Below are 27,583 nucleotides of genomic sequence, written 5' to 3' on the forward strand. Positions count from 1 at the left end.
CCAGTCCAAGCCTGTTTTAACAATAATTGTAAGAAGGGGTCAGCAGCAAGAGGAATATTCCATGTCCCCAGGTGACTCGATAAGCTCAATCACCTATTTTCTTCATGCTGTAGCAGGCATAGGCAAATTCAGCCCTCCAGATGTTTTGAGACTACAATTCCCATCATCCCTGACTACTGGTCCTGTTAGCTAGGGATGATGGGAGTTGTAGTCCCAAAACATCTGGAGAGCCGAGTTTGCCTATGCCTACTTGCCTACTGTACAGAATCCAGAAGAAAATAATTGAAAACTAACAACATTATAATCAGTGTAGGTTCTCTATTTGTATGACAGACATAAAACACTCAAAATATGTTTGTACTACAAGATACATTTGTACTATTATGTGCACCTGAATATATATATATATGTGTGTGTGTGTGTGTGTGTAAGAGAGAGAGAGATATCATTATTTGTCAGCACATCCTCCAAGCAGTTACTTTTCTTTTTATAGTCTGTCCTGTTTATTTGCAACCTCCCATTTTACTTTCTGCCTGCAAGTCCTCCACAAATCAAATATCCGCCCACACATGCAGGAACTATCTGCATCCAAACATTTTCTTAAAACGAATAGAGGAGTTTGCTGGATGAAGCGAGCTGAAAGGCAGTTGAGAAACACTATCAACAGTGAGTCTTTTGAGGCAATGCTTGCCCGATATAGGATAAGCAATCCTATGAGAAATAAAACAAGGCTGTTATCTGAAGTAGATGGAATTCTCTCCAAAACCACAGAAACCTGTGAATAACCATTTGGCAAGGGGTGATGACTGTAATTCTAACTATGTTTACTTGGAAGTAAGTCTTGTTGAATTCAGTAGAGTTTACTTCCATGGAAGTGTTGCTAGGACTGCAACCTTACACCTGAGAAAAGAACCTACTTGTAGCATATGCTCACAATTAATGACATAGGTGCCTTGCACAATATAAGGTAAAAGGACTCCTGGACGGTTACGTTCACTCAAAGGCAACTATAGGGTGCAGTGCTAATCTCACTTTTCAGGCTGAGGGAGCCAGCATTTGTCCACAGACGGCTTTCCGGGCTATGTGGTCAGCATGACTAAATCTCCACTGGTGCACAGAGGACTGTGACGAGTGCCAGAAAGCACAGAAACATTGTTTACCTTCCCACCACAGTGGTGCCTATTTATCTGCTTGCACTGGCGTGCTTTCAAACTGCTGGGTTGGCAGAATCTAGGCCAGAACGGGAGCTCACCCTGTCACATGGATTCAAACTGCCAACCTTCCGATCGGCAAACTCAAGGTTTAGACCACAGTGCAACCCGCGTCCCATGCACAAGATAAAATCCCTAGTGGTAGTATTGCCCACATATCCAGCATCATAGTAGCAAACTCCTAGGAGCTGAGGGGTCTTTGCCCCCCCCCCAAAAAAAAATCTGAGGGGGCCAGGACCTCCCAAAGTTGATGGGCATTGCCATTCAATGGCTGTGTGTGCACCACATCATGTGATCAATTATATGGGGCAGGGCTTACTTGTCCCTCCCCTCCCAATATTTTATTCATGTTGGCACCCCTGCCCTGCATGAAGATGCCAGGCCAGGTAAATAAAGGTCCCAGCTTTGTGAACCAGTATTCTTAGAATATCTGCAGCAGTGTAAAACCTCTTTTTTCAAGTATAGGCCTAGGTCTAATGTGGAGGTAAGAGAGAAATCTGGGAAATACCATATTGACTTGAAGCCCAGCACCCAAAAAATAACAGATATGAATCTTTCATAGCTACTTCATTCTGAAGGTGAGTTGAGGATTGTCATGATTAAGATAATAGGTAGGGTTATGCCTATAGGGCCCCAAGAGCAGTCTACGAATGTCTACTACACATGACGTTCACCTCCAGGCTTGATTATTGTAACTCACTCTATGTGGGGCTGCCCTTGAGACTGGCCCAGAAGCTCCAGTGGGTGCAGAATGCCACAGCAAGACTCCTTATGGGGTCCTTGCCATGGGATTACATTCATCCGGTGCTATACCAGCTGCACTGGCTCCCACTGGAGTACAGGATCAGGTTTAAGGTGCTGGTTTTAACCTTTAAAGCCCTATACGGCCTAGGACCCTTGTACCTACAGGACCACCTCTCCTGGTATGTCCCACAGAGGACCTTACGGTCTTCAAATAAAAACATCTTGGAGATCCCGGGCCACAGGGAGGTTAGGCTGGCCTCAACCAGAGCCAGGGCTTTTTCGGCTGTGGCCTCAATCTGGTGGAACGCTCTGTCACAAGAGACTAGGGCCCTGTGGGACTTGACATCTTTCCGCAGGGCCTGCAAGATGGAGCTGTTCCACCAGGCCTTTGGCCAAGGCACAGCCTGACCCCCTCTCTCCTTCTGTAATCCTCATAGAACTCTAGCCCAATGGTTGCCATTAATTTGATTCAAAATTGATTTTAGAATGTATTTCAATTAATTGAATGTGATTTTATGTAAATTGTGCTATTTTTACTGTTGTTAGCCACTCTGAGCCCAGCTTTGGTAGGGGAGGGTGGGATATAAATAAATTATTATTATTATTATTATTATTATTATTATTATTACCCCTACATCAGACAGCAATATGAGGCAGACTGGCAGAATGCATCTCACTTGAAAGATTTCTCTAGGAGATCACCAAGAATGGATGCTCTTCTACAACCATCACACACTATGTGCCAGACAGGTGCAACAATTAGCCAAATTAACTACAGCACAGTTTGATATAAAAAGCAGGATGGAGTAAGTGAAAAAGTTGGCTCAGCTGACTAGACATGTCAGGAGACTCCCAAGAAAACCCTATTCATTCCCCTTAAATATCACTGGTGAATGCAGGGCAGGTGGGTGGGATGCCACCTTGGCCAAATTGGGGATGGTGTAGAGTCCACACTCTCCAGATCACAGAGCCTCCAAATTTGCTCCCATATTATTGACAGCAATGGCAATCTTTGTATAAATGAGCTCTAAGGCTTGATATGAATGGGGTCTATGTGTACAAAACTCATGGATGGATTGCACCAAAGCTGGATTTAGGGGAGTGTGACCGATTCAGACGCATTGGGTGCTGTGTCTTGGGGGCACTGCAGAGAGTGCTGCAACTATGATTTAAAATGGAGTGCAGAGGGTACAACGAATTTTGGCAATGTACTGGGTGCCACTGAAATTTGAGACCCAGAGGTCCACCACTGATTGTGCCCACTTCATACAACTGAGTTTTTTCTGAACACATCCAACTACAGTGCTTCGCAGTCTAAAACCACTGTGTGTTGTTATGAAGCAACCCTAAAAATATTCAGCTTTTGCTATGGTAACCTACACCTTAGAAGATAGTTTTAAATTTGGCCTAGAGAGGTCTCAATGGAGATACTCCATTACAGCAAGCCAGACTCACATATTCCAGGCAAATTGAGTTGCAAGGATATCTAGTAAATTCATTGTCTCTTTTCACTAAATCTATACCATCTCTCCCTTATAATTGCAATAAAAGAATAAATGAAAGTGCATCACACTCTTTGTAGAAGTATTCAACCAATATATGGTCACCTACATGTCACTCCTCCCACCCACCCCAAATTACTTGTTGACATCAGTTTTAAATGGCCCGAGGTGCTTGCCAGTGGAACCCAAAAGATATATGTACAAATTATTTCTCCATCGCACCTGGAAGGTAGAATAATATTTTTCTGGAAGTGATTTCACAAACATTTTTTTAGACAAACATTATTTGGCTGGTGCCATGTTAAAACCTTCAATGCTTATTTGTCACAGATTCATGAGCATGAGACTTCATCTCAAGGTCTTGGGTTCGAGCCCCATATTAGGCCAAGGATTCCTGCATTGCAGGAGGTTGGACTAGATGACCCTCATTGTCCCTTTCAACTCTACAACTCTATGAGGCGATATCAGGAAAATCCTTTGAGGACCTGCAGGGTACCATTTTGTCCACCATCCTGTTCAACATCTATCTGAAACTTTTGAGAAAAATCATGCAAGGATTGAAGTGAAGTTCATCAATTTCTGATGACACCCAGTTCTATCTCTCCATTGAATATGAAATTTCTACACACACCATGATTTTAAAAAAGAGTTTCATTTTACCACCACCTCATATATTTTCATTACAGCTCTGCAGAATTTGATGCATTATTGACCTCACTGTTCCGATAGTTCCTCAGCAGACAAATTCAAGGAGCTGATTATGCAAAGGATGTTCAAACAGTGAAACAAAAGCACAGGATGTTATACATTTTTTCTTAACAGCTGTTTCACCATAACCATATTTTATAATGTTTGAGATTATATTATCATCTGTTTTACTAACTTTCAGTTTACCCTTTGGGCTAATTTGAGGTTGATCACAGTATTAGAGCCCTTTTAGTACAGGGTCTCAGAAAATATAGCACATTAAAATATTAATGTAAACCTAGAAAGTGAACACAGAGAATTTGGAGAGGTTTGCTAATTACACAGGGTAATTAAACACCAACTTAGTACTGCTAACTTACTCTCATATTGTACCAGACATTGCCTGGTGCTAATGCTCGTGCTTGCTAATATTGTCTGTGGCAGAGGGGAGTTGTAGTCCCAAAACATATGGAGGGCCCTGGGTTGGAAGAGGCTGACATAGATATTCAAGCATATATGATACTCAACCAGTTCTATCCTCAGAAGCTGGAAGCCTTTGGAAGGAGCTCAGGGCAGAAGCAATAAGTTTCAGAACCCCTCATGTGATATTTGCTGCCATGCTGAAATATCAGCTAGAATACCCTATTTTCCCAGTTTATGAACAGGACTAGGAAAGAGATTGAAGGGACTAATGAAGGTCACTAACACTTCTTTCAGTGTTGGCTGTGTTCAATCAGTTTGCTATTTCTGTGGTGGAATGTAAATTTATGAAACCATAGTGACAGGCATGTTGCTTGTCCTCAGTCATCACTGGACTGTTTTTGGGACTCCCTCCTCCAGGGGTTGTTCTGTTTTGAATTATTTCTGCAACCCTTGGGGTTCCTCCATGCCTAAGTATACCTACTCCTTCTGCTATTTTGGGTACAGAACAGAAGCAACAGGGCTTGTAGTCCCTGTTACAGGGAGTTACTAGGTGAGTTAAACTCAAATTTCTACTCCCACTCATATTGCCATCATGTGTATGATCTTAATACAAAGAAGGACTGTGTCTTCCTTATACACTTTACCTGTGTGGTGTAAAATGGGAGGGATCAATCTTGTCATGGCAAGGGTCATAGCTCAGTGGTGGAGCCTCTGCTTTGCATGTAGAAGATCACAGGTCCAATCCCTGGCATCTCCAAGTAGGGCTGGGAGAGAACCATGACTGAAATCCTAGAAAGTGCCACTGTCAGCCAGTGTAGACAATACTGAGCCAGATGAACCAATTGTCTGACTTGGTATAGGGCAGCTTCCAACATTTTCACCTCATTTGTAAAAGAAAAACTTCTTTGATCTAGCTTCCCTGGAGTAAAAAGATTGAGAAGGTGCTGTAAATATTAATTCCTTGAAGGTACAGTGCAGTTCCAGATGCCCCAGAACTTGTATATAGCTGCTGCATAGCCCTCAAGCAATGAATATGTTGCACAAGCTATTTCATTTTTAGATAAGTGTGTAAAGTTATATGCGAGATAGAGGGCAACTGCATTAATCACGCCAGCGCTCCACAAATAAAATGCCTCTTTTCATTGAGATCTCAGCATTTTTATTTGTGGAGGGCTGGAGAGATTAATGCACTCCCCCTCAATCTCACTTATAACTTGGTGCACTTATCGAAAAATGAGATAGCTTGTACAACATCTTTGTTGCTTAAGGGCTTCACAGCATATACAAGTTCTTCTCCAGTTCTGGGGCATGCAGAACCGTAACGTAACTTCAAGGCATGAAAGCTTCCAAATGTATCCTAACCTTTGCTGCACAAAAACCTTGAACAAAGTAAGGTATAAACTGACAACGTTTTTTTCTCTTTTTTAAAAAAGTCATTCAGGTTTTTCTACCAGGAAAATGGAAAGAATGAAGGAGAAAGAGATCCTGACAACTCAATGAAGACTAATTCTTGACTGTCAACAATGTTTTTCATCTTAACATCTTCCCCTGCAACCAAATATTCTATAAAATATGAGAACACATTAAAGGTTTGATCTAGGGCTCCTCAAAATGACATTTCCCCCCTGTATTCCCTCTGCACAAGGCTTACACAAGAGGTTAGATTATACCTGCTCTTCAATGAGAATTTGTTCCAATTTGTTTATCAGGTGGTTATATGACAAAGAATTCGTTTAGGATGTTGGAGAATTTTAGTGGACATGGAAGTGGAAATGGCCAATTACCATTTATTTACCCCATTTCTGGAATATAAATAAATTTTGTAGATTTGGTGCATCAGGACAACAGATTGCTTTAATCTACTTGAACTGACCAAACCTGATAAGTACTGTACTTCCTTCCACAAGATTCCCCCACAAAGATACAGTTGCAGTTTGGAGACACCCTAGTCTGTCATCCTGTTTCTAAACTATGAAAGCAAACAGAGTCTGGCTCCAGTTTTGACTGCAGGACAGAGTGCATTCGGTTGAGTCCCTTCCTCAGTACTGGGCCCTGGCAGGCTAACCTGCCAGAAATGAAGAGCAGTGAGCAGCAACAGGGCATCATATGAGATGCTCTGTGGATTGCCATGAAGTTAGGTCTAGAATGGTACTGTGCCAGGGCCAGTGTGGTGTAGTGGTTAAGAGCGGTAGTCTCGTAATCTGGGGAACCGGGTTTGAGTCTCCGCTCCTCCACATGCAACTGCTGGGTGACCTTGGGCCAGTCACACTTCTTTGAAGTCTCTCAGCCCCACTCACCTCACAGAGTGTTTGTTGTGGGGGAGGAAGGGAAAGGAGAATGTTAGCCGCTTTGAGTCTCCTTAAAGGGAGTGAAAGGCGGGATATCAAATCCAAACTCTTCTTCTTCTTCTTCTTTGGCTGGGCAATCAAAATGGTGGCTAGGTGAAGCATTAGGTTAGAGCTTTGGGGGTGGGGGGGTTAGGGGAGAGCATAAAGGGCACCAGTAGTTTGATATCTCAGGTCATAGGGGCCCTGATAGCTGCTCAATGATGCCAATTATTGATGTTGTCTCTGAAAGTAACAGCCCTCCTTTGTTGTTGATCCCTTGCCCTCCCACATCTACTGTTATTTAAAACAATACTGTGGCTGCACACACATGACATTATAATCTTCATTCAATGCACACTGCAAACCAGCGTTTTTTTTCTACCTAGTCCACATACAATCTGCACCTATTGCATATTTTATGCCATTGGAAAGTGCTTTTTCACAGACTAATTTCATTTTCAAAATAAAATCTCAAGGCACATGGATTCTATATTACCTCACAATGTGTCATTTTTAAAACAGATGGAAGTGGTCCCAGCAACACATCAATAAATGTGTTGGAGGATGTGGAAAAGGCATGGGAAACCTAATTAACAGTACGGTTTTCAAAGGCATATTGAGTGACCACACTCACTTTTGTAGACCCAGGATCTAGAATACATCTAGATTAAAAGCAGGACATTGAGAACAACTCTGAGTGATTCTAGTTTGGGCTCTAAGCAGGTAAGTATGTATTCAACCTCTCTCTGAACCTGGAAGTTCTATGTAGTTATCATAACTAATGCCTTTTAGTAGCTGCTACTCATTTAAAGGGCGTTGCAAGTACAAATGGGCAGAAGGGTTGAAACTATTATTATTTGCATACCACCCTCCATCCAAAGATCACATAATAGTTCACAATGTAGAAATACAAAATGAGAAGACAAATACATAATAATAATAAACCAATAACCCCCCTCCCACAAACCCATTTAAAAGGTCATAGAACGTTAATCAACCAAAGGTCTGGTTATAGAGAAATGTTTTTGCCTGGTACCTAAATATATGTAATGAAGGCGCCAGGCAAGCCTCCCTGGGGAGAACATTCAAACATCCCCTTTATTTCAGCTTTAGCCATAATAAAATAGCCTGTGGTGGTATTGCAGCTGCTATTGTAACTGTAAAACAAATGTAGTGGCTTTCAGTTGCCTAAAAGCAGAGGGGAGAAAAGAAGTGGCAGCAATTTGGGGGGGACGGGGACTGCGAAAGCAGTAACAGACTCAGGTTTGAACTTGAATCAAAGTAGTAGAATTGCTGTTTATACTGAACTGCTTTTTACAGTCATTCATAATCCAAGTAATTCAATGGGACATGCACATGCTGCTTAAGAACAGCTGTTCCAAAGTGGGGCTCACAGGGGGAAGAAGGAATAAAATCTATCACTTTGAGCCTCTTTTGTGTATTAGGTTGGAAGTAGGAAACACTGGAAGTAGGACACACCGTGTTTGGGGGTGGGGGATGCTCTGTTCATGGTCTATTTACACAGACACACCCTTTCTCATGCAGGCCTCTTTGCCCATAGCACCACAAAGAAGGGGCAATACTATAGGTACTAAGTCTTGATGGCTACATGCCCTACCAGGGATAAGAGACAGCCTGCCTTTGAAGGCCAGTTGATGGAGAACTGTAGCGTTAGGTTACTCCTGCCTTTGCATCCTGCTTGTAGGCTTCCCAAAGGCATCTGGTTCACCTCTCAGAGAGCAGATTGCTTGCGGAGGCTCCCTGCACATGTGAGAATGCTGGTCAGTGTTCTAAAGTGTGCATAAAGCCTATACAAATACAGTAGAAGATGATGGTTTATAAAACTGTAGTCATGAAGCCTATATGCTACCTGTCAGAGACTGCATGCCTTTGAATGTCAGTTGCTAGGATACAGTGAGAGAAGGCTTTTGAGATGCACCTCTCTGGCTGCTAGTGGAAACAGGTGCCTGAACTTGATAGAGCTTAAGGGCTGTGGTTGAGTGGTAGAGCATCTGCCTTGCTTGCACAAGGCCCAGTCTCCAGCTCCTGGGCAGCTGCTGCCAGTCAGTGAAGACAATAATGAACTACATGGACTAAAGTTCTGACTCTGTATGAGGCAGCTTCCTATGTTCCTGTACCCTAAGCCTTACCTTGCATACAAAGTGCTTTGAAGCATGGACTTTATTAACATTTTAGTCCAGCGTCCCAACCATTTGTTTGTTTTGTCTTCACATCCCCGAGCATCTTGGTTCATGTGAGTGTTTACAGTCTCTTGCCAAGAAGCTGGCAAAAATAGAAATATCTCAACCCCAGGCCTTTGCTGTGTTCACCTCGCTGTATAATTAAGGAGCTTAACATATTGAACCTATGTTTGGGTCATAGGAGCTGACATGGTGGTGGTGAAGGCCTTTGCCAATTTCCGCAGAAGTGATTTAAAGGAGCAAAGACATCAAACCTCCAAAAGCACTTGTAATTGACAAGCCAGCCTAAACTTCTCTCCGAAAGCGCTCCTGGGCCCACTCCAGTTAGAAGGGAAGATGGCTTTGTACAACCAATTGTATTGGCTGTCAGCAAAATGACAGTTCTGGCCTCTTACACTAATGTGTACGGCTGTAGTTCTGGTTTTTTAAAAACTGCAATAGGGCAGTCTATTGTTTCCAGAAGCCTGACAGGACGCAACAGTGGCAATAAAGTGCCCGGGCTCTTTTCCAAGTAAACATTTATGAGCATCTCGCCTTGACAGCTTTATAGAAATTACTAAAAGTCACATTGTTGGCCAGTTCCAAAAGAAAAACACTCTCCAGTTAGTTAGAGACTTCTCACATTTGTTTGTGTGCCTCTCTGTGAAGTGTGAGTGTAATGCACCCTCATGATGCACATGTGTATGATTTAGTAATTTTATTTCTCAATTCTTTTACAGTGGTACCTCAGGTTAAGAACTTAATTCATTCTGGAGGTCGGCTCTTAACCTGAAACTGTTCTTAACCTGAGGTACCACTTTAGCTAATGGGTCATCCCGCTGCCGCCGTGCTGCCGGGAGCACGATTTCTGTTCTCATCCTGAAGCAAAGTTCTTAACCCGATGTACTATTTCTGGGTTAGCGGAGTCTGTAACCTGAAGCGTCTGTAACTTGAAGCAGCTGTAACCCGAGGTACCACTGTACTTTAATAACCTCACACAAGCCCAATGGCTTGGCCTCGGGACTGTGGGTGCCCAGGGCCATGCATGCTGCATACATGCGTCTGACATCAGCATGCCTACCAGAGCGCACAGCTGACACCAGCATGCCCCACAGCATACTGGTGTCTCACACACAAACACACACACCTCAACTGACCCTGATTTATGGCATGGCCTCAGACCAGGATTCCTCAGGGGGAAAGCCCCCTAGCAACTGAAACTTTGAGGAGGATATGGATCCAATATGTGGATGTATCCAAGGAAGTAGATTCTATTCCTGTGGGCCCTCGAGTTCACTTTCCTGCTCTGAGCCCTTCTGTCCTGAAACCCTGGTCTACCTGGCAGCAAGTCCCCAGTCTAGGGTCAATGCATATGTCCAAAGTCCAGTCCAAAGCACAGTCCCACAAAGATCCTGGATCATGCAAGGTGAGGTCCATCAACATGGGCAGTTGAGCAAACACAGCACCTCAGCTCTGTGCCCTTTTGTACTTTGCATGCTAATTACAGCATCCAGGCTTGACGAGGCATGTGACCCTCTCCTGTTCCAAGCCTACTCTAGCTGAGGAATCACACATCTCCTCCCAGAGCTAGTAAGTTCCATCTGGCCAGTGAGGGAGCTTGGCTGTGGGCCCTTGCCTGCCTTAGTCTCCTGTAGTGCACCACCTGCTGCTCCCTGTGCCTCAGAGCCCATGTTTGTGGAGACAGGGGCCCCTCTGGTTCTGGTGGTTGGTCATGCTGCTCTGGTCCCTGTGCACTGACCCCCATCCCTTCGTCATCCTCTGTCACCCAGTGAGTAGTTCCTTCACCAGTCTCTCCTTCCCCATCCCCTCACTGGGATCCTCTTCCTCCTCTCTCTCCTCCCCATTTTCCTGCCAGTTCATGACACCAAAGGAGACATTTCTGAAATCAGTCCTGATGCCTGCTCCACAGTCTCCTGAAACCACACCTTGATCTCCTCCAAGTTTTGCATTGGTGTCCTGGGAAAGCAAAATTTTCTGACTTCTGCTTCCTTGAGCCACCACTCCCCCTCAGTGGTGGGCATCTCTACAAATTATAATAATTAATCCACTAACATTATACTCTTCAGCAGCCTTAAGCAGAGGTCTTCCCAGCATTCATATCTTTTTAACAGGAGATGTCAAGGACTGGAATGGGAGCTTTATGCAAAACTTGTAGCTCTTCTGAGTTACAAGACCTCTATACTGCTGTTTGAAAAGTTAGTGGCAACACACCCCTTACTCCTCTCTTGCTTTTCAGAGCTTCTCATTCTGCTTTGCTGCTTCTCCATTCAAACAGTTAATTGATTAAATCCACTCAAGGACCTTACCATCCGCTCCCAGACACAACATCTTTCCTTTTCGTGTCTCTGGCTAATTATAGTTGGAAGAGGGGAAATAGATAAGTATGTAGCCGCATATCCTAAGTGGTGCATCTGTGTAGAAGAATGCACACAAACAGATAATTAAACATCAACCAAATATCAATAGGATTATAGTGGCGTGTTGGAACAAATCTTGATGAATCTGCTGCAGCAGCACAAGTCTCCACCACAACACTATGATTGGAATATAAATGTAATCCATGTGTTCTGCACAAAAGACTTTGCAGTCTAGCCAACCACTCATCATCCAGAGGAGCTAAACATATTGCTTTAGTCAACGATGGATTTGCAAATGTAAGAAAGAGACGGAGAAATGAAACAAACACTTTTATGTTCATCTACCATTTGCTCAGGGTTGATACATTGCTAGTTTTGACTAAACCCTTAACAGTTTAGAACCAGAGTAATTAAAGGGCCATCCACATCCTGCTGGTGATGGATGAATATCTAAATTTTGGTTTCTCTGAGTTTTTTATTTCCCCCCAATCTTCAGTTCTCCACAGTTCCATACCACTTGGCAATTAAAAAAAAAAATCTGCATGAAAATTCACCAGCATTTTAGTGGTAATTTATTCTAATATACACACTGTTGCATACAATATTGCCTAATATACCATTTTTGCATTAATATAATGCATTATGTATGTTATTTTTACTATGTATGCATTTCAATGCACATTTTCCACCTGTAAATGCATTTTTGTACATTCCCTGGCAGAAGGAATGCATTACAAAATTAAGGGTTTTTCAAATTTTGAAGGGTGGTTGTGTTTTGATTATCATATTATTTCAGAAAGTGAACAATAGGTAAGTCATGTATACTGTCATGTAAACTGAATCAAATTGCTCCCCATCCCTATACCATGCATATACTGTAAAGGCATCTTCAAAGTTATATGCCCATTGGGGCAATGCAATTGGGTTAATGGGTGCTTAGGAGAATGCCTTTTCTCCAGTGGCCCAATGTTGAAGGAATTCTGTTTCAACTGACTTTTGCATAACCCCATCATTGTAAGGCTTCAAATGAAAATTAAAGATGCATTTGTTCCAAATAGCTTTTTCTTCTTCTCAATAACAATATTTCACTGCTGTTAATAGTTCTGGTGCTGAATTATTTTATTTCTTTGAATGTTCTACTAAGTAAGATGTTGCTATACATTTGCCAGTTTTGTCTTGTAGTTATTTTATTGTTATAGATTCTTATTGCTGTTTTCTATGCTGCACATACATGATTTATAGAAGCTTTGTTTTTTATTGTGATTATACATTTAAATGATTGAAACTGCCTTGTGAGGATTTGGTCCTAAAAGGGTGCCTTTAAATAAACCAGTGGAGAAATACATGTACACAGTATCTTTTGCAAAGTACTTTGGAACTCTCATACATACCCACAATGGACATTTCAGGAACCGTTGCATGATATGGGCCATCAACGAACTCGGGGGGATTGTCATTGATGTCTTGGACCTTAATGATGAATTCTGATGGAGGCTCCAGAGGTTTGTTTGTATCCCTATCAACAGCTTGGGCTGTCAACGTATACTCAGCTTTTTCTTCCCGGTCAAGTCTTTTCATTGCGTGAATGTCCCCTGTCTTGTCATTGATCACAAAGATAGTACCAGCTCCATCACCTGACAGGATGTACTTGATCTTGCTGATTCCAGGGTCCAAGTCTGTGTGTAGCTGAAATGACAAAGAAGCTATTGAGTGATCATTTTAAAAAAGACATAAAGCAATTAGCCTTTGCATCAGCACTGCCACACATTTCATTTTAGGTTTATGGATTTGTTTTATTTAAATCAGGCGTAGCCAACATGGTGACCTACTGGCCAAATGATGGAGGGTTATCCAACAGCAATTGGAGGCTATCATGTTAATACAACAGCATAGGGGTGTTCATGTGTTACATTACAGTCTGTGTAAATGTATACAAAAAATAGAGTTGCATTATTCAACAAGCCTATAATCTGGCTACCTGTGTACACAGTAGATGAGTTGTACAAATCCACCTATGTACATTTTTTTCACATAAACACTTCTACATGTGCAGAGACAACTTGTACTTGTGAACAATGTTAGGAGTGAATAGCTGTCACACCATCCTTCACACAATAAGTTCCAGAATGGTGTACAGGAAATATAAATAATGAATTATTTCTATTATAATACACTAAAATATACAGGACGATGATAGTTTTAGCAAATACTATGAGACAGCAGCTAAAGTAACCAAAATAAAATCTCACAAGTCTTTACACAAACCTAAATGTCTTGAAAATGAAAATGTCTTAATCTGGTGATATATATATAATGCAAGTTTCAAGCATGCCTCTTCAGAAAGAGTGTTGCATAACTGAGAGCAGGGGAGGGGAACCTACTCCACAACATTCAGAACATGGATTGCTGTGGGCAAACGATCCCAGTCCATTTCTTCCGCCATTAAACACACATATAATGCATACAAAGAGAGGTTTGTTCTTTCATCCAGCCGCTACTGATCCATATCAGAGCTTAAATACAGAAAGAGAGACTATTTGCATGCATACTAATCAAACAAAATGTAATCAGAAGTGTAATTAGACTTTTTTATATATAAAAACCACACACACACACACAAAAAAAAACTATTAAGTACTGACAATTTTCTTATTATGATTTCAAGAAAGAGGTTGTGCACCCCCCTAAAAAAATATTCCTTTATAAGGACAGTTAAATAAGTATCATAACCATTCATATCCTCCTCCCCTGCTCCTGCCATGGAAAAGGAAATACAAAACACAACAGTAGGTTGGCACTTCGCATAGCAATTTATCTCAGTACAAATAGAATATACAGCACTGTGTTTCAGCCTTGGGACCCCAGATTTGGAAGGACTACCATTCTCATCATCTTTGGCTACTGGACCTAACTGGCTGTGGACCTTTCTAACCTTTTTCTTGAATTGAAATATTTTTTGTATATTTGTGTGCAAATATTTGTGGCCCTCAGGCTGAAACATGTTTCCCACCCCTGGCGTACCAATTTGACTGCAACATGCCCAATGTCTTTAAAAAAGCCCAAAACGAAACCTTTTTTCCATACAAGAGATGCTTCTGAAATGCATGCACACATATTTCATATAATCACAGAGAACTGCTTAAAATATGAGATGGTGGATATGAAATAACAAAAAAGTACAAACTGCTCATTTGATAACCTTCATTTGTCACTGGCTCTAGGTGTGCAAAGAGCAAAAAAATCTAAATATATATTTTCCCCTTTTTCCCATCAAATACTAGTACCAGACAAAAAATGGTAATCATGCTTTCTCTAGTTTAAAGTAAATGATAAATGTGATGTTTACAGAAATCTTTCTTCCCCTTCTTTATAGCAGCTGGCGGCAGTCAAAGATCATCAAGGCAGCTATTTGAAACATTCATGTGCTTTTTATCTTTAATACAGAAACATTACAATAGATGGCCTAGGCTAAGAAGCAAGATGGGTAGATTAGCTCCATACATGGGCCATCATTTGTCGCCATCACTCTTCCTAAAATCTGTGCTATTTTTTTTTTTAAGAGAACAAAAGCTAAATATATTTGAAGTCATTAAGTATAGCAATTTCATCCCCCAAGAAACATTTCTTTAGTTCTATCAAATATGTATGAGTATGTAAAGCAATTGTCAAAATTCAGAACCCTTTGCTCATGTCAAGGTTAAAGATCATTAAGTTCATAATTATGTGGGACCATGAGGAATGATGGAGAGAGGATAAATGAATGTGAATTTCCACTGCAGAGACTTCTCAAATAGTAGGAGGTGTGTAAATCTGTTCTCTATAACTTCAGCATTCTCCCTTGCTAATTGAATGCTCTCTCTCTCTCTCTCTCTCACACACACACACACACACACACACACACACACACACCACAACTTTGTAAGTACAGCATATCAGTAACATTATTACAAAGGAAAGTGCTCAGCCTAGGCTAAAACATTCTGGAAATTCAAAAGAACTGTCTTTCCGAAACCTGTTCAAACTCTTGTTTGTAGATCTATCATGTTCGCCTATATACCTCAGTTGGTTTGCTTTCATTATATGGCTATATCAGGGATGGGGAATCTTTTTTTTCAGTCCAACAGCTACATTCCTTTCCAGACAACCCACACACTAGTGGTAGGTGTGGCCAGAAGCAAAAGTTAAGTGGAACACTGTTACCTTTGTACAGTAGACAAATTTGTGCACGCATGCACACACCCATCTCTATCCAGGGAACCAAGAGACATTATCAGAGTTCAAGAACACATTCCATCCAGTCAGAAACACTGGAAGAAGGTATGAAATAGGTTTGATGAAGGCCTGGGAAGAGGACGTGTGGCCTAGGGTGCATTCAGAGAGCCATATAGTGATGCCTGGAGTGCCATGTTTGCCCCCCCCCCAATCCTTTGGCCTGAGATAACCCACCCCTGTGCTAAACATATGTGAGCTTCTGAAATGACCTTATACCAAATGAAGTACCGTCTGATCTGACAGGCAGTGGCTCATTAGGTTTGCAGGTAGCAGTCTCTCCCAGGACCTGTTACCGGTGATCCTTTAAATTGTGATCGTGAGATAGAACCTGGGAATTTCTGCATGAAGAAACACGGGTTCTACCAATGAGCTATAACCACCCTCTGTTTATAAACTACTTCTTCTTCTTCTTCTTCTTCTTCTTCTTCTTCTTCTTCTTCTCAGAAAACTGTAGTTATGTGAGGAGGAATAGGGGTCTCCTAACAAATCTCAGCACCCTTAGCAAACTACAGTTCACATGATTCTTTGGAGGAAGCCATGACTATTTAATATGGAATGAGACTATTTTAAATGTATAGTACAAATGAGGCCAAAGTGTAAGGAGGTGAGGCTATGAATTGAGCACAGAATCACTCCTAGGGAAATAAGCACTCAACTCCTTCTCAAGATTGATGGGGCAGAATGGTTGGCGGATACTGATACTCCAGCAGGGACAGGGCATGACATATGAAAGTAGACATCCAGGATAAGGCTGATTTCTAGTTTTCCATGTTAAGTGATTTATTCATTATTTTTCTATGGAGGAACATTCCATTATAGCAGCGTTCATCTGCAGCCTGAAGGGATACATTCAGACAAGGATGATCACTTCGGTGAGAATGGGGCTACAATGTTATAGTGGGGTGAAATCACTCAACAAAAGAGCCTTGCTCCATCTCACCAAAGGGCAATCTTCTTCGGTGTTTTGTTCTCACAATGGCCAGCAGTATGCAGATGACCAGCAATATGCAATATGCCTATCGGCAGGACCTGACTGCAACACCTGTCTCCCAACTTGTGATTTCCAGAAACTAGTATTCAGAGGAATATTGCCTCCAACAGTGGCGATGGAACATAGCCATCATGGCTAGTAGCAGCTGATAGTCTTATCCTCCATGATTTTGTCTAATTTTCTCTTTTAAAATAATTAAAAAAATACATTTTAACACACGTTCATGAAAAAAACCACGAAGACAAAATACAGTGAATAAAAGAAATACATTTATATAAAATAAAGGAGATGGAAGATGAGAGGATATCAAGGTAAATCAGTTATTACTTGTGTATTCACAGTAGGGTTGTTGCTTTCCCCCAGGAGAACTCATCAGATGTGAGCCGGGTAAGTATGAAGAAAATAGTGAGATAGTTCATACTATCCAGATATACATGGAGGTTGCTGGCAGAGAGCTTCCTTGTTCTCTTCAGTTCATGCAATCAATAAAATTGTACTAATAGAAAAGTCTGGTTTACCCTGACCATGAGCTAACCTTAGTCTATGTGTCCACATTTCCTTGATTACAAACTGCCAAACACTATTGTACCATATGTTTCCATTCCCTGGCAATTAATGCCCACACAGCAGTTATCAAGTGCTGAATCAGCTCTTTAGATGTCTAATCCTCTTTTAAAACCATCCAACTTGTGGGATCTTATAAAGCACTACAGCTTTGAGGATCAGATTTTATGGTTTAGCAATGTGTTGTGTGGAGAAGCAGTTTCTTTTGTCTGTCCTGAACCTTCCAACATTCAGCTTCATCGGATGACTCTGAGTACTTGCATTATGGAAGAGGGAGAAAAAATATATTCTCCTACTTTCTCTGCACCTTGCATAATTATCTCTATCTCTACCATGTCTTCTCTTGTTTGCCTTTTTTCTAAACTGGAAAGCCATAAATGTTATAACCTTTCTGCATAGAAGAGTCACTTTCCCCCCATGAACATCTTAGTTGTCATTTTTTGAACCTTTTCCAGCACTAGAGTATTCTTTTTGAGATGCAGCAAACCCGAACTGTACACACTATACAACTATAGTCACCCTACTGTTCTACTTCAGAAAGAAAGCAGGACAGAAATGGTGTCCTTAGAAATAAGAAATAAAGACCCTTTAGCTTTTGGAAAATGTAACCTGGGGCTTCTGTGTGGAACTTAGAACAAACCAGCAGAACAACCACCACTCAGCTTTGAGCATTGATCTCATGGAGATCATATAAGCCTCTGTAAGACCTTTGTTCCTACAGAGCTCCTGGTTGTCATGGAGACACAGTACAAGAGTGGAGACATAATCTATTCTAGAACAGTGTCTCTATGCCAACCAGTCATAAACCACCCTTGACACTCTTATTCTCCCCCTTTCTGACACTTCTCCCTCATTAACAAATATTGACACCACTAATTCATCACCAGATGAATGAATTGTGGGTAATGCTTATCTCCTGCCTTCTTTTGTGCAACTATCCCTTTCAGTTAAGGCAAAGGTGGGCAATCTATGGCCCCCCAGATGTCACCAGACTCCCAACTCCTACCAGCTCCAGTTAGCATGGCCAACCATCAGGGGTGATGGGAGCGGGAGTCCGATAGCACCTGGAGGACCACTGGTTCCCCATCCCTGAATTAAGGCACACTGGTAGAAGCTGTATAATATTCTAGTCATATTCATTCCAACTAGTCTGCTAAGGATTAAACTAGAAGGGAGCAGGAGATGGACGGAATAAACTGAGTCATATACAGTATGTGGGATTCACAGAAGCCATATACCTTCAGCAATTGTTAATCATGCTGGATCCTCAGGGATCCAGCCCTGATCAATGGACTTGATAAAAATGTAAATGTTGTGTATACCATACACAAATCTTATTTGTTATTCTGCAGTAATGAATGTGTGTCTATGTTTGAGAGCAGGGAGTTGTCATGACAGTTACACTTATATTTATCACTTCCTGCCTGCATACATCACAAGCGCATGATTAAAATCAAGCAATGAACAAGAGTAATTGCATAAACAAATATACTCATAGAAATATGTGTTCAGAGCTCCACAATGTTTGATTGTGTCTTAAGGTAAGCTTGCGAAGAAAGAACTGAACTGTAGTTATTGTTTTGAAAGTTCTTTTTGGATGTAACAAAGTTTGCTCAGGAAACTCAGCAACTCATTATTTTCCCCATCCCCCCAAGACTCTAGAGGGTGGGCATATGATGGCCTACAAAAGTTCCATTTTGGCTATATTTTGAGTCCTCCATTTAGAAAGGAAATGCACACGAATACCCTATTTTCAGGTGTCCTCCCCCAAATCTGGAGATCAGGGTGCCTTGGGTATGGAAGCATGGCAATTTGGGTGTCCAGATCATCAGTACCTTAACCATTTTTATAGCCCTATCAGCCTCTTAGTTATACTGAACTAAACTAGAAAGTTGTACACCCAGAACATCCTGGACACTTAAAATGAAACAAACAAACCCAATATATAGAGGGACATTGCCCAAAATATATAGTGGATCCCAGTGTTCTGCATAGAGATGGGGGATACAATTTCTTCAGCTTGAATTGAACGATGAGCCTACCTAATCTACCCTTTCTGAAACAATACATAAACTAAAACCACACCATCCTTCAAAATTTGCACTTCTCTGAATTTTACAAGAAATGTATACAAAAATGAATGTAGTGGGGCAAAGTGTGCATAAAATGCATATATTAGTGAAGAATAATATGCAAAGATACTGTATATTATGGGGAACTGCTCTACAAAAAAAATCTATAAGGCTAAATTGCATACAAAACTGTGTTTATTAGGATAAATCAGCACTACAACGTTGGTGAATTTTCATGAGGACTTTTTTTATCCTTGCAAGCCTATGTGAACTGAAGACTGGGAAAATGAGACACTTAGAGAACTCATATTTGATGTATTCTCTCATCCCTAGTTCTGAGGCCTCTTGGGAAGTGTTGCATTTTGGAGACAGGCCACATTCAGCAAGCCCAGAGACACTACACCTCTAGCTCCCTGGATTCCTTCCCAATTTTCTATGAATGCCAATAAGCCCCAGCTCACTTTCTAAATATTGAGGGAAGTCAGCGGCTTTTTGCATTCATTTATATACACCACTGCTTCTAGTAATTGTCACACCTTCCTCTTGCTGTGAGCCTTTCCCCAGCCATCTTTTTATATTATTATTTGTCCAGTGTGACTTCTGTTTCTGCTAGATAGATGAAAAGCCATTAGGTGGCAAAGAGAACTTATCTTAGTGCCACTGGTGTCTTGTGACACCTGAAGGATGATGGATGTGTTCATCAATGACCCACAGTTTAAATGATCATTTACCAGTATAAGCATTCAAGAGAAGAGGCAGTTCATTTATTCTCACGGAAGAATTTCTATTGCAATTGCAACTTCAATTCAATATGATCTATTGTTTCCTTCAAGGACCCGCTGGCCCTTTTAATAGCACTGAAGTGTAAACCTTCACACTCTCTAGAGCATAGCTAGATGGATTGGGGAAGAAATGTACAACTGTGCACACACAAGCAGGTGTACACATACCTGCTCAAGAACTGGCTTCAACTGATGCCCACATAATGCATGAGAACAACCACAAACAGATGGGCAAATACATCAAATTCTGCTAACAACGTAAGAACATAGGATGAGCCTGCACACTTTACTCCACCATATACCCCAAAAGGAGGTGGACTCTCCTTCATTGGGGTTTTTGAAGCAGAGGTTGAATGGCCATCTCTCAGGGATTCTATAGCTATGATACCTGCATTGCTGGGGGTTGGACTAGTTGATCCTTGGGGTCCCTTCCAACTCTACAATTCCATGATTCTATGGTTTTTGTACACATTCCTTGGCTGGAGAACTGCATTGCAAAATTCAGAGAATTTCAATTTTTTGGAAGCATGGCTGTGTTTGGTTCTCTGATTGTTTCAGAAAGTGCAAATTAGGTAAGTTCACCTTCACACGTGAACTGAATTTCTCCTCCTTCTTACACCATGCACAACACTGTATGGTCATATTCAAAATTATATGCCCATTGGTGCAACCAATTGGGTTAGTGAGCATTTGGGGGAGTGCCTTTTCTGCAGTGGCCCTACGTTGATGGAATTCTCTTTCAACTGACTTTCATACAATTCAAATGAGAATTAAAGATAGCACAAGTATTACTGTGTTTCCATCCATGTATTGATTTTTGAAAATGTGAAAAAGGTTGGTTCACCTTTAAATGTGAATTGAATAAAATTCTCCCCCATCCCCTACAGCTGCTCACATGCAGCCTAGTGACCCAGACTTCTAAAAAAATAACAATATATTGAGCAATTGTACATAAAACATGAAATAGACTCATGTTGTATGCAAAATAGTCTGTTCTACATATGTGGTTTTATGTACACATATATGTGTGTGTGTTGTGAAAGAATTGGTAAGCAGAGAAATTTTTTTATAAAGCCCCCCTTCTTTGGGGGGGGGGAGGATCCCAAGTGCAGGAAGGTGGGATAGCAAACATGAAGGCCAGGGAACATTATTTACAGTGATTTTAAACTACAAGACTGACATGTGAGTAGGCACTGAATTAGTTTGATTCCCTTATCTCCCAGTCATGTACAACCAGTGACATGCTCCCATTTGTTTCATCCATGCTGGGGATACTTATACTAAGTAAGATCATTGATTTGTCTCTCTCAATATTTTCCCACATTGACTGGCAACAGTTATTGATGGTTTCTCAATCATATGAACTAAACCTGAGACCTTTTGCATGCAAAATATGTGTCCTTACCACTGAGCTATGCCCATCCCCAATGCACCTGCCAATACTATTCAATGATTTTCTATTGGACTTGATATTTTGCATCTATGCTTTATGTTCCTGGTGATGCTTATCTACATTTTCTCAGGATATTGGCCTTTTGTTGTCTCATTTTGGGATTCACCCAATTTAGGAGACTTTATTCCAAAGCCTTAAACTAAGTTAAAGAAGTCCACAGTAGACATTAATAGGGATATTAAAAAGTCTTCAGCCCCCAAATGCACCTGAATGAGGCCAAACAGCAAACAGTTCTACAGTTTTGGATGTGTGTGGAGGGGGGTGTCTTTAACAGTGGGTTGCTATTTGGCCCTACTAAGAATTTCCAAGACTGTGGCCTCTTTAAATCTCATAAGTGAATAAGAAGAGCCTACTGGATCAGACTAATGGTTGATCTAGCCCAGAGAGCTGTTCTCACAAGGACCAAGTTAATGCTTCTGGGAAGCCTGAAAGCAGGACCCAAGGGCAACATTCCTCCTGGAGCCAACCAAAAATGAATTATGTTCCACCATGTTTTGATTCAGAAGTCATGCAAGAAATAGGGAACTGCAAAATTCAGGGGAGGATCCAATTGAAAGGGATTCCATAAGCACTCACAATGGTTTGCTGATTTTGCTGGTTTCATCTAGTTTAATTTAACACAAGCAAATGTGTTCCACCAACAGTAGTTTGGAAGCTGCTTGTTTTGTGTATCACAGCAAAGGGACGAAGGGGCATGGCTTTTCAAAAATAATTGCCCATTTGGCTTTTATTGTTTTCATAATATTATTTTATTGGTTTCTTTTATGTTTAAAAATTACTTTTCAAGTGTTGGTTATTTCACCCCATAAAAAGGGAGCTTAGGCTGCAATCTAAACCCCACTTACTTTTGGGCAAGTCCAACTGAATTCAATAAAATTTCAGTATATGCATGGGTGACTCTGTCCATTTCTCTTTCTGTCAGGTACTCAGGACGGATTTCTCCTAATACACATTTTTTTCCATTACTTTTTGCCTAAAATATACATTTTTACAAAGCAATGTCTCCTCGTACATTTTTTTGTGTCTGTTATTTTCACTAATATATGCATACTAGTATTTTCTACACATTAGCTGGCTGGAGAAACACATAGAAAAAAAATCATGGAATGACTGAGTTGCAGTTTAGAAAGTGATAAGTATGTTTGCCTTTAAATGAGAACTAAATCAAATTCACACCCTTATTTCTAAGTAGGATTGCACTACAATACATTTATAAATTCATTAAATGGAGGTCTAGCACAGCAAATGCATTTCAAAAATGAAAACAAATGAAAACATACAAAGCCAACTTGGCCAAAGGTGGAAAAACATTTCTATCAACTTGTGTAAATTTCAATAGCGAGAGCTTTGCAGCGCTGCAACCAAACATTGGAACTCTGCCAAGATGCTGTGCTTTTAACTACTTGCTGTTCCACCAAGGATGCTTTCCAAGGATACTACAATTTATGTACAATGAACTGCTGGGATGCTAGAGACGATATATTAAAATACCTTGTTTCTTACAATCTGAATCTGAATACAGGTAGGCGAGTGAATGTCACTGCTGTTTCTATGCAACATTATCAAATAAACCCTAATAGATTGGAGGAAAAGAGCAATTTGGGGACAGACAAGAAAGATAGAGACATAATGGTGCCACGGCACAAATTGCAGTGTGTGAGCGCACAGGAGGTGAGTGCTCTATTTAAGACCACATAATGTGCCAAGCTGACAGTCCAAATAGAAGAGATCACCCAGCAATTGGCTGCCAAACACATCCTGAATTTGAAAATATAAACATCAACTAAGCAGCCGTTATCTCAGCGAAAACTGAAAGCCACTGGGAAGGTGACTTTCTGGCAGTGTGAAGGAAAAGACTGGGCTACACAATGCAGAGAGGATTTCATTATGGCTTGTAACAGAGCTGGGCTGATATTTTTGTGAGTTTTGCTTTTCACATCAAGATTTGCATGTTCAGTGAGGGATGGATTCCATTGCAGGGCTATGGAAAATGTTTCATTGTCTTTCATCAAAGTGCTTCACTAATCACTATTTAGACAGCAACTGGTCTAACCAACCAGTCTCCGAGCTAGCTCACATTGTGAAGGGAAGTTCTTGAGTGCTGAGAGCTAAGGAACAGTATAATCCTTGACCTGAAAGCAGAAGGAATAATATCTGATCTTCTTCGGCAGGGGTTCAAAGTCCCACTCAGCCATGAAATTCACTGCCTCTCTGCACAACCTACTTCACAGGGTTATTGTGGGGATGAATTCAGTGTGTATGCCAATTTGAGGTAGGATATAAATGCAATAAATAAATAAATAATAATATATAAGTGAAACATTGAAGGCACAAATGCAGACAATTCCAACAAGAAAGACATGTGGGATGCATCTAAACAAACCAGTGTGGCTGCATAAAGAGCTTACAGATGAGCTGAGATGTGAGAAGGGCATATATAAGAAATGAAGAAAGAAGAAATCATGAAGGAAGAGTATATACTAGTAGCCACCAGTTGCAGGAAGAAGGTCAGGTGGACCAAAACTCAGAATGAGCTTAAACTTGCAAGAGAGGTTAAAAATAATAATAAAAGTTTTCTTAGGCTATGTTTGAAGCAATTGGAAGAATAAGCAAGTGGTAGGTCCTCAGCATGGAGAAGATGGAGAAATGCTATTGGGTGACAGAAAGAAGGCTGAACTTGCCTCTGTCTTCACCCAAAATTAATCTGGTGATGGTGGGAAAGCAGGGGTCGGCAAACTAAGGCTGGATCAGGCCCACCTGGGTCCTAAATCTGGCCCATGCCGTGAAGCCGGAACCCGCCACGAAGCTGAGACTCCCGGTGATGGCGACGGGAGGAAGAGGTCAAGTGGCAGTGACTCTGCCACTCAGATGCCATGCCTGGTTTACATCAGTGGTGTTAGATTAGCAAAAATGTCCCCATGCTGCCCTGAGGTAAACCAGGCACGGGGTTTGATTGGTAGAACCACTGATGCTCAGCCTCTTCCTCCTGTTGCCACTCGGCCTCTTCCTCCTGTCACCACTGTCGCCCTGGTGCTCCTGTGGGCCAGGCAGCTAAGTGGATGAGCTCGCTCTGCCTACCCATGAGAAGCAGCAGTGGTGGTGGTGGCAGCAATAGCCTCTGGGAAGGTAAGTGCAGTGGCTGGGGATGGGAGTAGGGGTGGGTAGGAGGACTACTTGCCCCCTTTGCCTCTTCTTTCAGCCCCCCCCCCCCGGTGCCGCTTCTCCGGCCCGCCACACGGTCTGAGGGACAGTGGACCGGCCCACTGCTAAAAAAAATAAATGCTGACCCCTGGTGGTAAAAGAACACTTGGCTACTTTAAATGTATTCATATCTCCAGGGCTAGGTGAGCTGCACCCAAGGATACTAAAGGAGCTTGCAGATGTAATCTCAGAGTCTCTGACTATAATCTTTGAGAAATCTTGGAGAAGAGGTGAGGTCCCTGTAGACTGGAGGTGGGTAAATGTTGTGCCCATCTTCAAATGGAGGAAAAAAGAAGACTCAGGGAACTACTGACTGGTCAGCTTGACTTTGATACTAGGAAAGTTCCTTCAACAGCTGTTGGACTCTCCTTCATTGAAGGTTTTACAGAGGTTGCGTGGTCATTTGTCATGGGTGCTTTAGCTGAGATTCCTACATTGCAGAGGGTTGGACTAGATAACCCTCAACGTCCCTTCCAACTTTACAATTCTATGATTCTATGAGTCAGTGCTGCCTCCTCTAAGGCCCACCACATTTACTATCTGAGGCAGTCATCTCATTCCCTTATGTTTAGGGATGGGGCAGAAATTTGATTTGGATAACATTTTAAGGTAAACTTACCTAATTCTAATTTTTGGAAAATAACACACACATCCTTCAAATTCTCCAAATTTGGCAATGCAGTTCTCTAGCCAGATAATGTGTACAAATAATGCATTTGATAGGGAAGAGTGAGCATAAAAATGAACATATTACTGAAAATAATATACAAAATGCATTACATGGGCGGGGAAGCCATTTGCAAAAAGGCGTGTATTAGGCAAGATTGCATTAATAAGTGTCTTTTCAGAGAAATTAGCACTAAAATGCTGGTGAATTTTCATGAGGACTTTTTTTTTAAAAAAAAGCAGTTGCTTTACCCCTAAGGGGAAGGAAAGCCCATGAATATCCTATTGAGGCCTGAGCATGCTCAACTGATATGCAATGCTGATTGACTGTTGGAGGGGGAAATAGGAAACAGTGAAGAAGCGGGTGGTGTATTCTCAAAAGGGCATGGCTAGAACTCCAGACAGGAGCACACACTAGCCACAGCTTTTTGTTGCACGTCCCACTTAATGCTGAAATCATGCCCCTTGATGCTTGAACATGACAGATTTCTGAATCTGTACATGTGCATTGGCTCTACCTGAAATTACCTGCATCAGCTGCATTAGCTTAGCTGCTGGATAGGTTTTCTTCTGGAAAGGTATAAGCCTGGAGGAAAAGAAAGCTAAGAAGGACAATAATCCTCTTCAAGGTAGTGTATAGCTGCAACTGATTACAAAGCAATGAGGCTCAACAGAACCCTGCAAAGCCTCATTTCTCTACTCTACCATCCCCTTATTTTCTTCAACATTGATTCCAAAAGGCATGTGAAATGGGCATGGATTATATTTGAAATGAGGAGGAAATAATAAATCGGGACAGAAAAGGGATTGAGTTTTAAAACTCATCAATCTGAGCCTAAGAACACAGGTGGCGGAGTAGTAATATGGAATGATTTCCTGGGATTGCAGTTGAGCCCACACCCAGGATAAAGAGATGAGATGTGTGTTGTTGGGTTAGCTAGGACCTCAGGTTTCTGAACTTTTAACATAACAAGAAGCTGTACAGCAATTCAAAAACTGTGAGTGGACGTCGTCTAAAGTGAGAGGGGCTTTTTAGCCCCACCCAAACTGGCAATAATTAACAGCTTCTACCCAATCTGGCCACATCTCTTCCAGTACTGAAAGACACCCTATCCAGTTCAGAATCCTGCAGACCCCAAGATGCTTAGTTACGGAAGCAATAGCCCAACTGAATGACAGGCTTAGAGAATCCCTGCTCACCATCTTGGTGTCTCCAGGTACTATGAGAAGGCTGTAGCTCATGGAAGGCCCATAGCTCAGTAGTAGATATATAAATCTATATGATATATAAATCTATGATTCTATGACTCTGTAATGTGCAATTCCAAAACCCAGGGAGAAAACTGAATAAGAAACATTCTAAAAAGATTCCTTAAGCTTCATGAAAACCATGAGAAGAAAATAAAACAAAATAGATAAATAACAGCTGTTGATTTTTAGACACATTTTTGCCTCCTAGTCAATTTCAGAAAGTGTGATTTCTGTGATTCTTCTGCTTCCTTTAGAAAGTTCAAATGACTAACTCTAAGCTCCTCACAGTGGGCATCATGATTCAATTTTGATGGTCTCATTTCAACTCCTATTTTTTCAAAATCTCTGCACACAGTTTGCCAATATGGTGAGTCCTTCTCAATTAAAACCTATACTGCTCCCGAAAAGAATACTACCAAACCACTGATTTGCCGTTCTAGCATCATGAAGTATAGAGTGATGAAGTTTGCATCACTCCTGCCATGCACAGAAAACAGGTAAGTCTGACATAATAAATAGGTATTTGCAGAAGGCCTTTCAAAATTATCCATACTGAATGCGGTCAGAGAAAATATATGGGCCATTTTGACAAATTCATTAACTTTGTGGATTTAATTTCAAATCACCATTCTCTACGTGAATATGCATTGGAATTGTGAACAATGACCGCTCCCCACTTAAAACGGGGGGCGCCCTTTGCGTGGACGCATGCAGCCCTGGATCTGGAGTGGCCCCATCAGCATAGGCTTTGCCTTCCCTCAGGTGGGATACCTGGAGGTCCCCGCCTACCCCAGTGACTTGTCCAATCCCACCTGGGGGAAGCGTTGCCAGGGAAACCAGGCCAGGTAGGGGGAGGGATTACCTGCCCACACAATAGAG

At 41.5% G+C, this 27,583-nt stretch overlaps 1 protein-coding gene across 5 annotated transcripts in view; it reads right to left on the reverse strand.

Moving 5' to 3' along the window:
* Positions 1–27,583, reverse strand: part of CDH8 (cadherin 8) — a 234,001-nt gene that overhangs the window by 142,429 nt on the left and 63,989 nt on the right. For 4 of the 5 annotated variants that reach the window (XM_079988215.1, XM_079988216.1, XM_079988214.1 and 1 more), the window contains exon 3: positions 12,844–13,138. In XM_079988215.1, the coding sequence (XP_079844341.1) occupies positions 12,844–13,138 (295 nt within the window). Of the gene's footprint in view, positions 1–12,843; positions 13,139–17,888; positions 17,978–27,583 lie in introns of those variants that run through there. The other variant, XM_079988217.1, reaches the window with a different exon arrangement.

Source organism: Podarcis cretensis, assembly GCF_951804945.1.
Source record: "Podarcis cretensis genome assembly, chromosome: 8".
Classification (NCBI taxonomy): domain Eukaryota; kingdom Metazoa; phylum Chordata; class Lepidosauria; order Squamata; family Lacertidae; genus Podarcis; species Podarcis cretensis.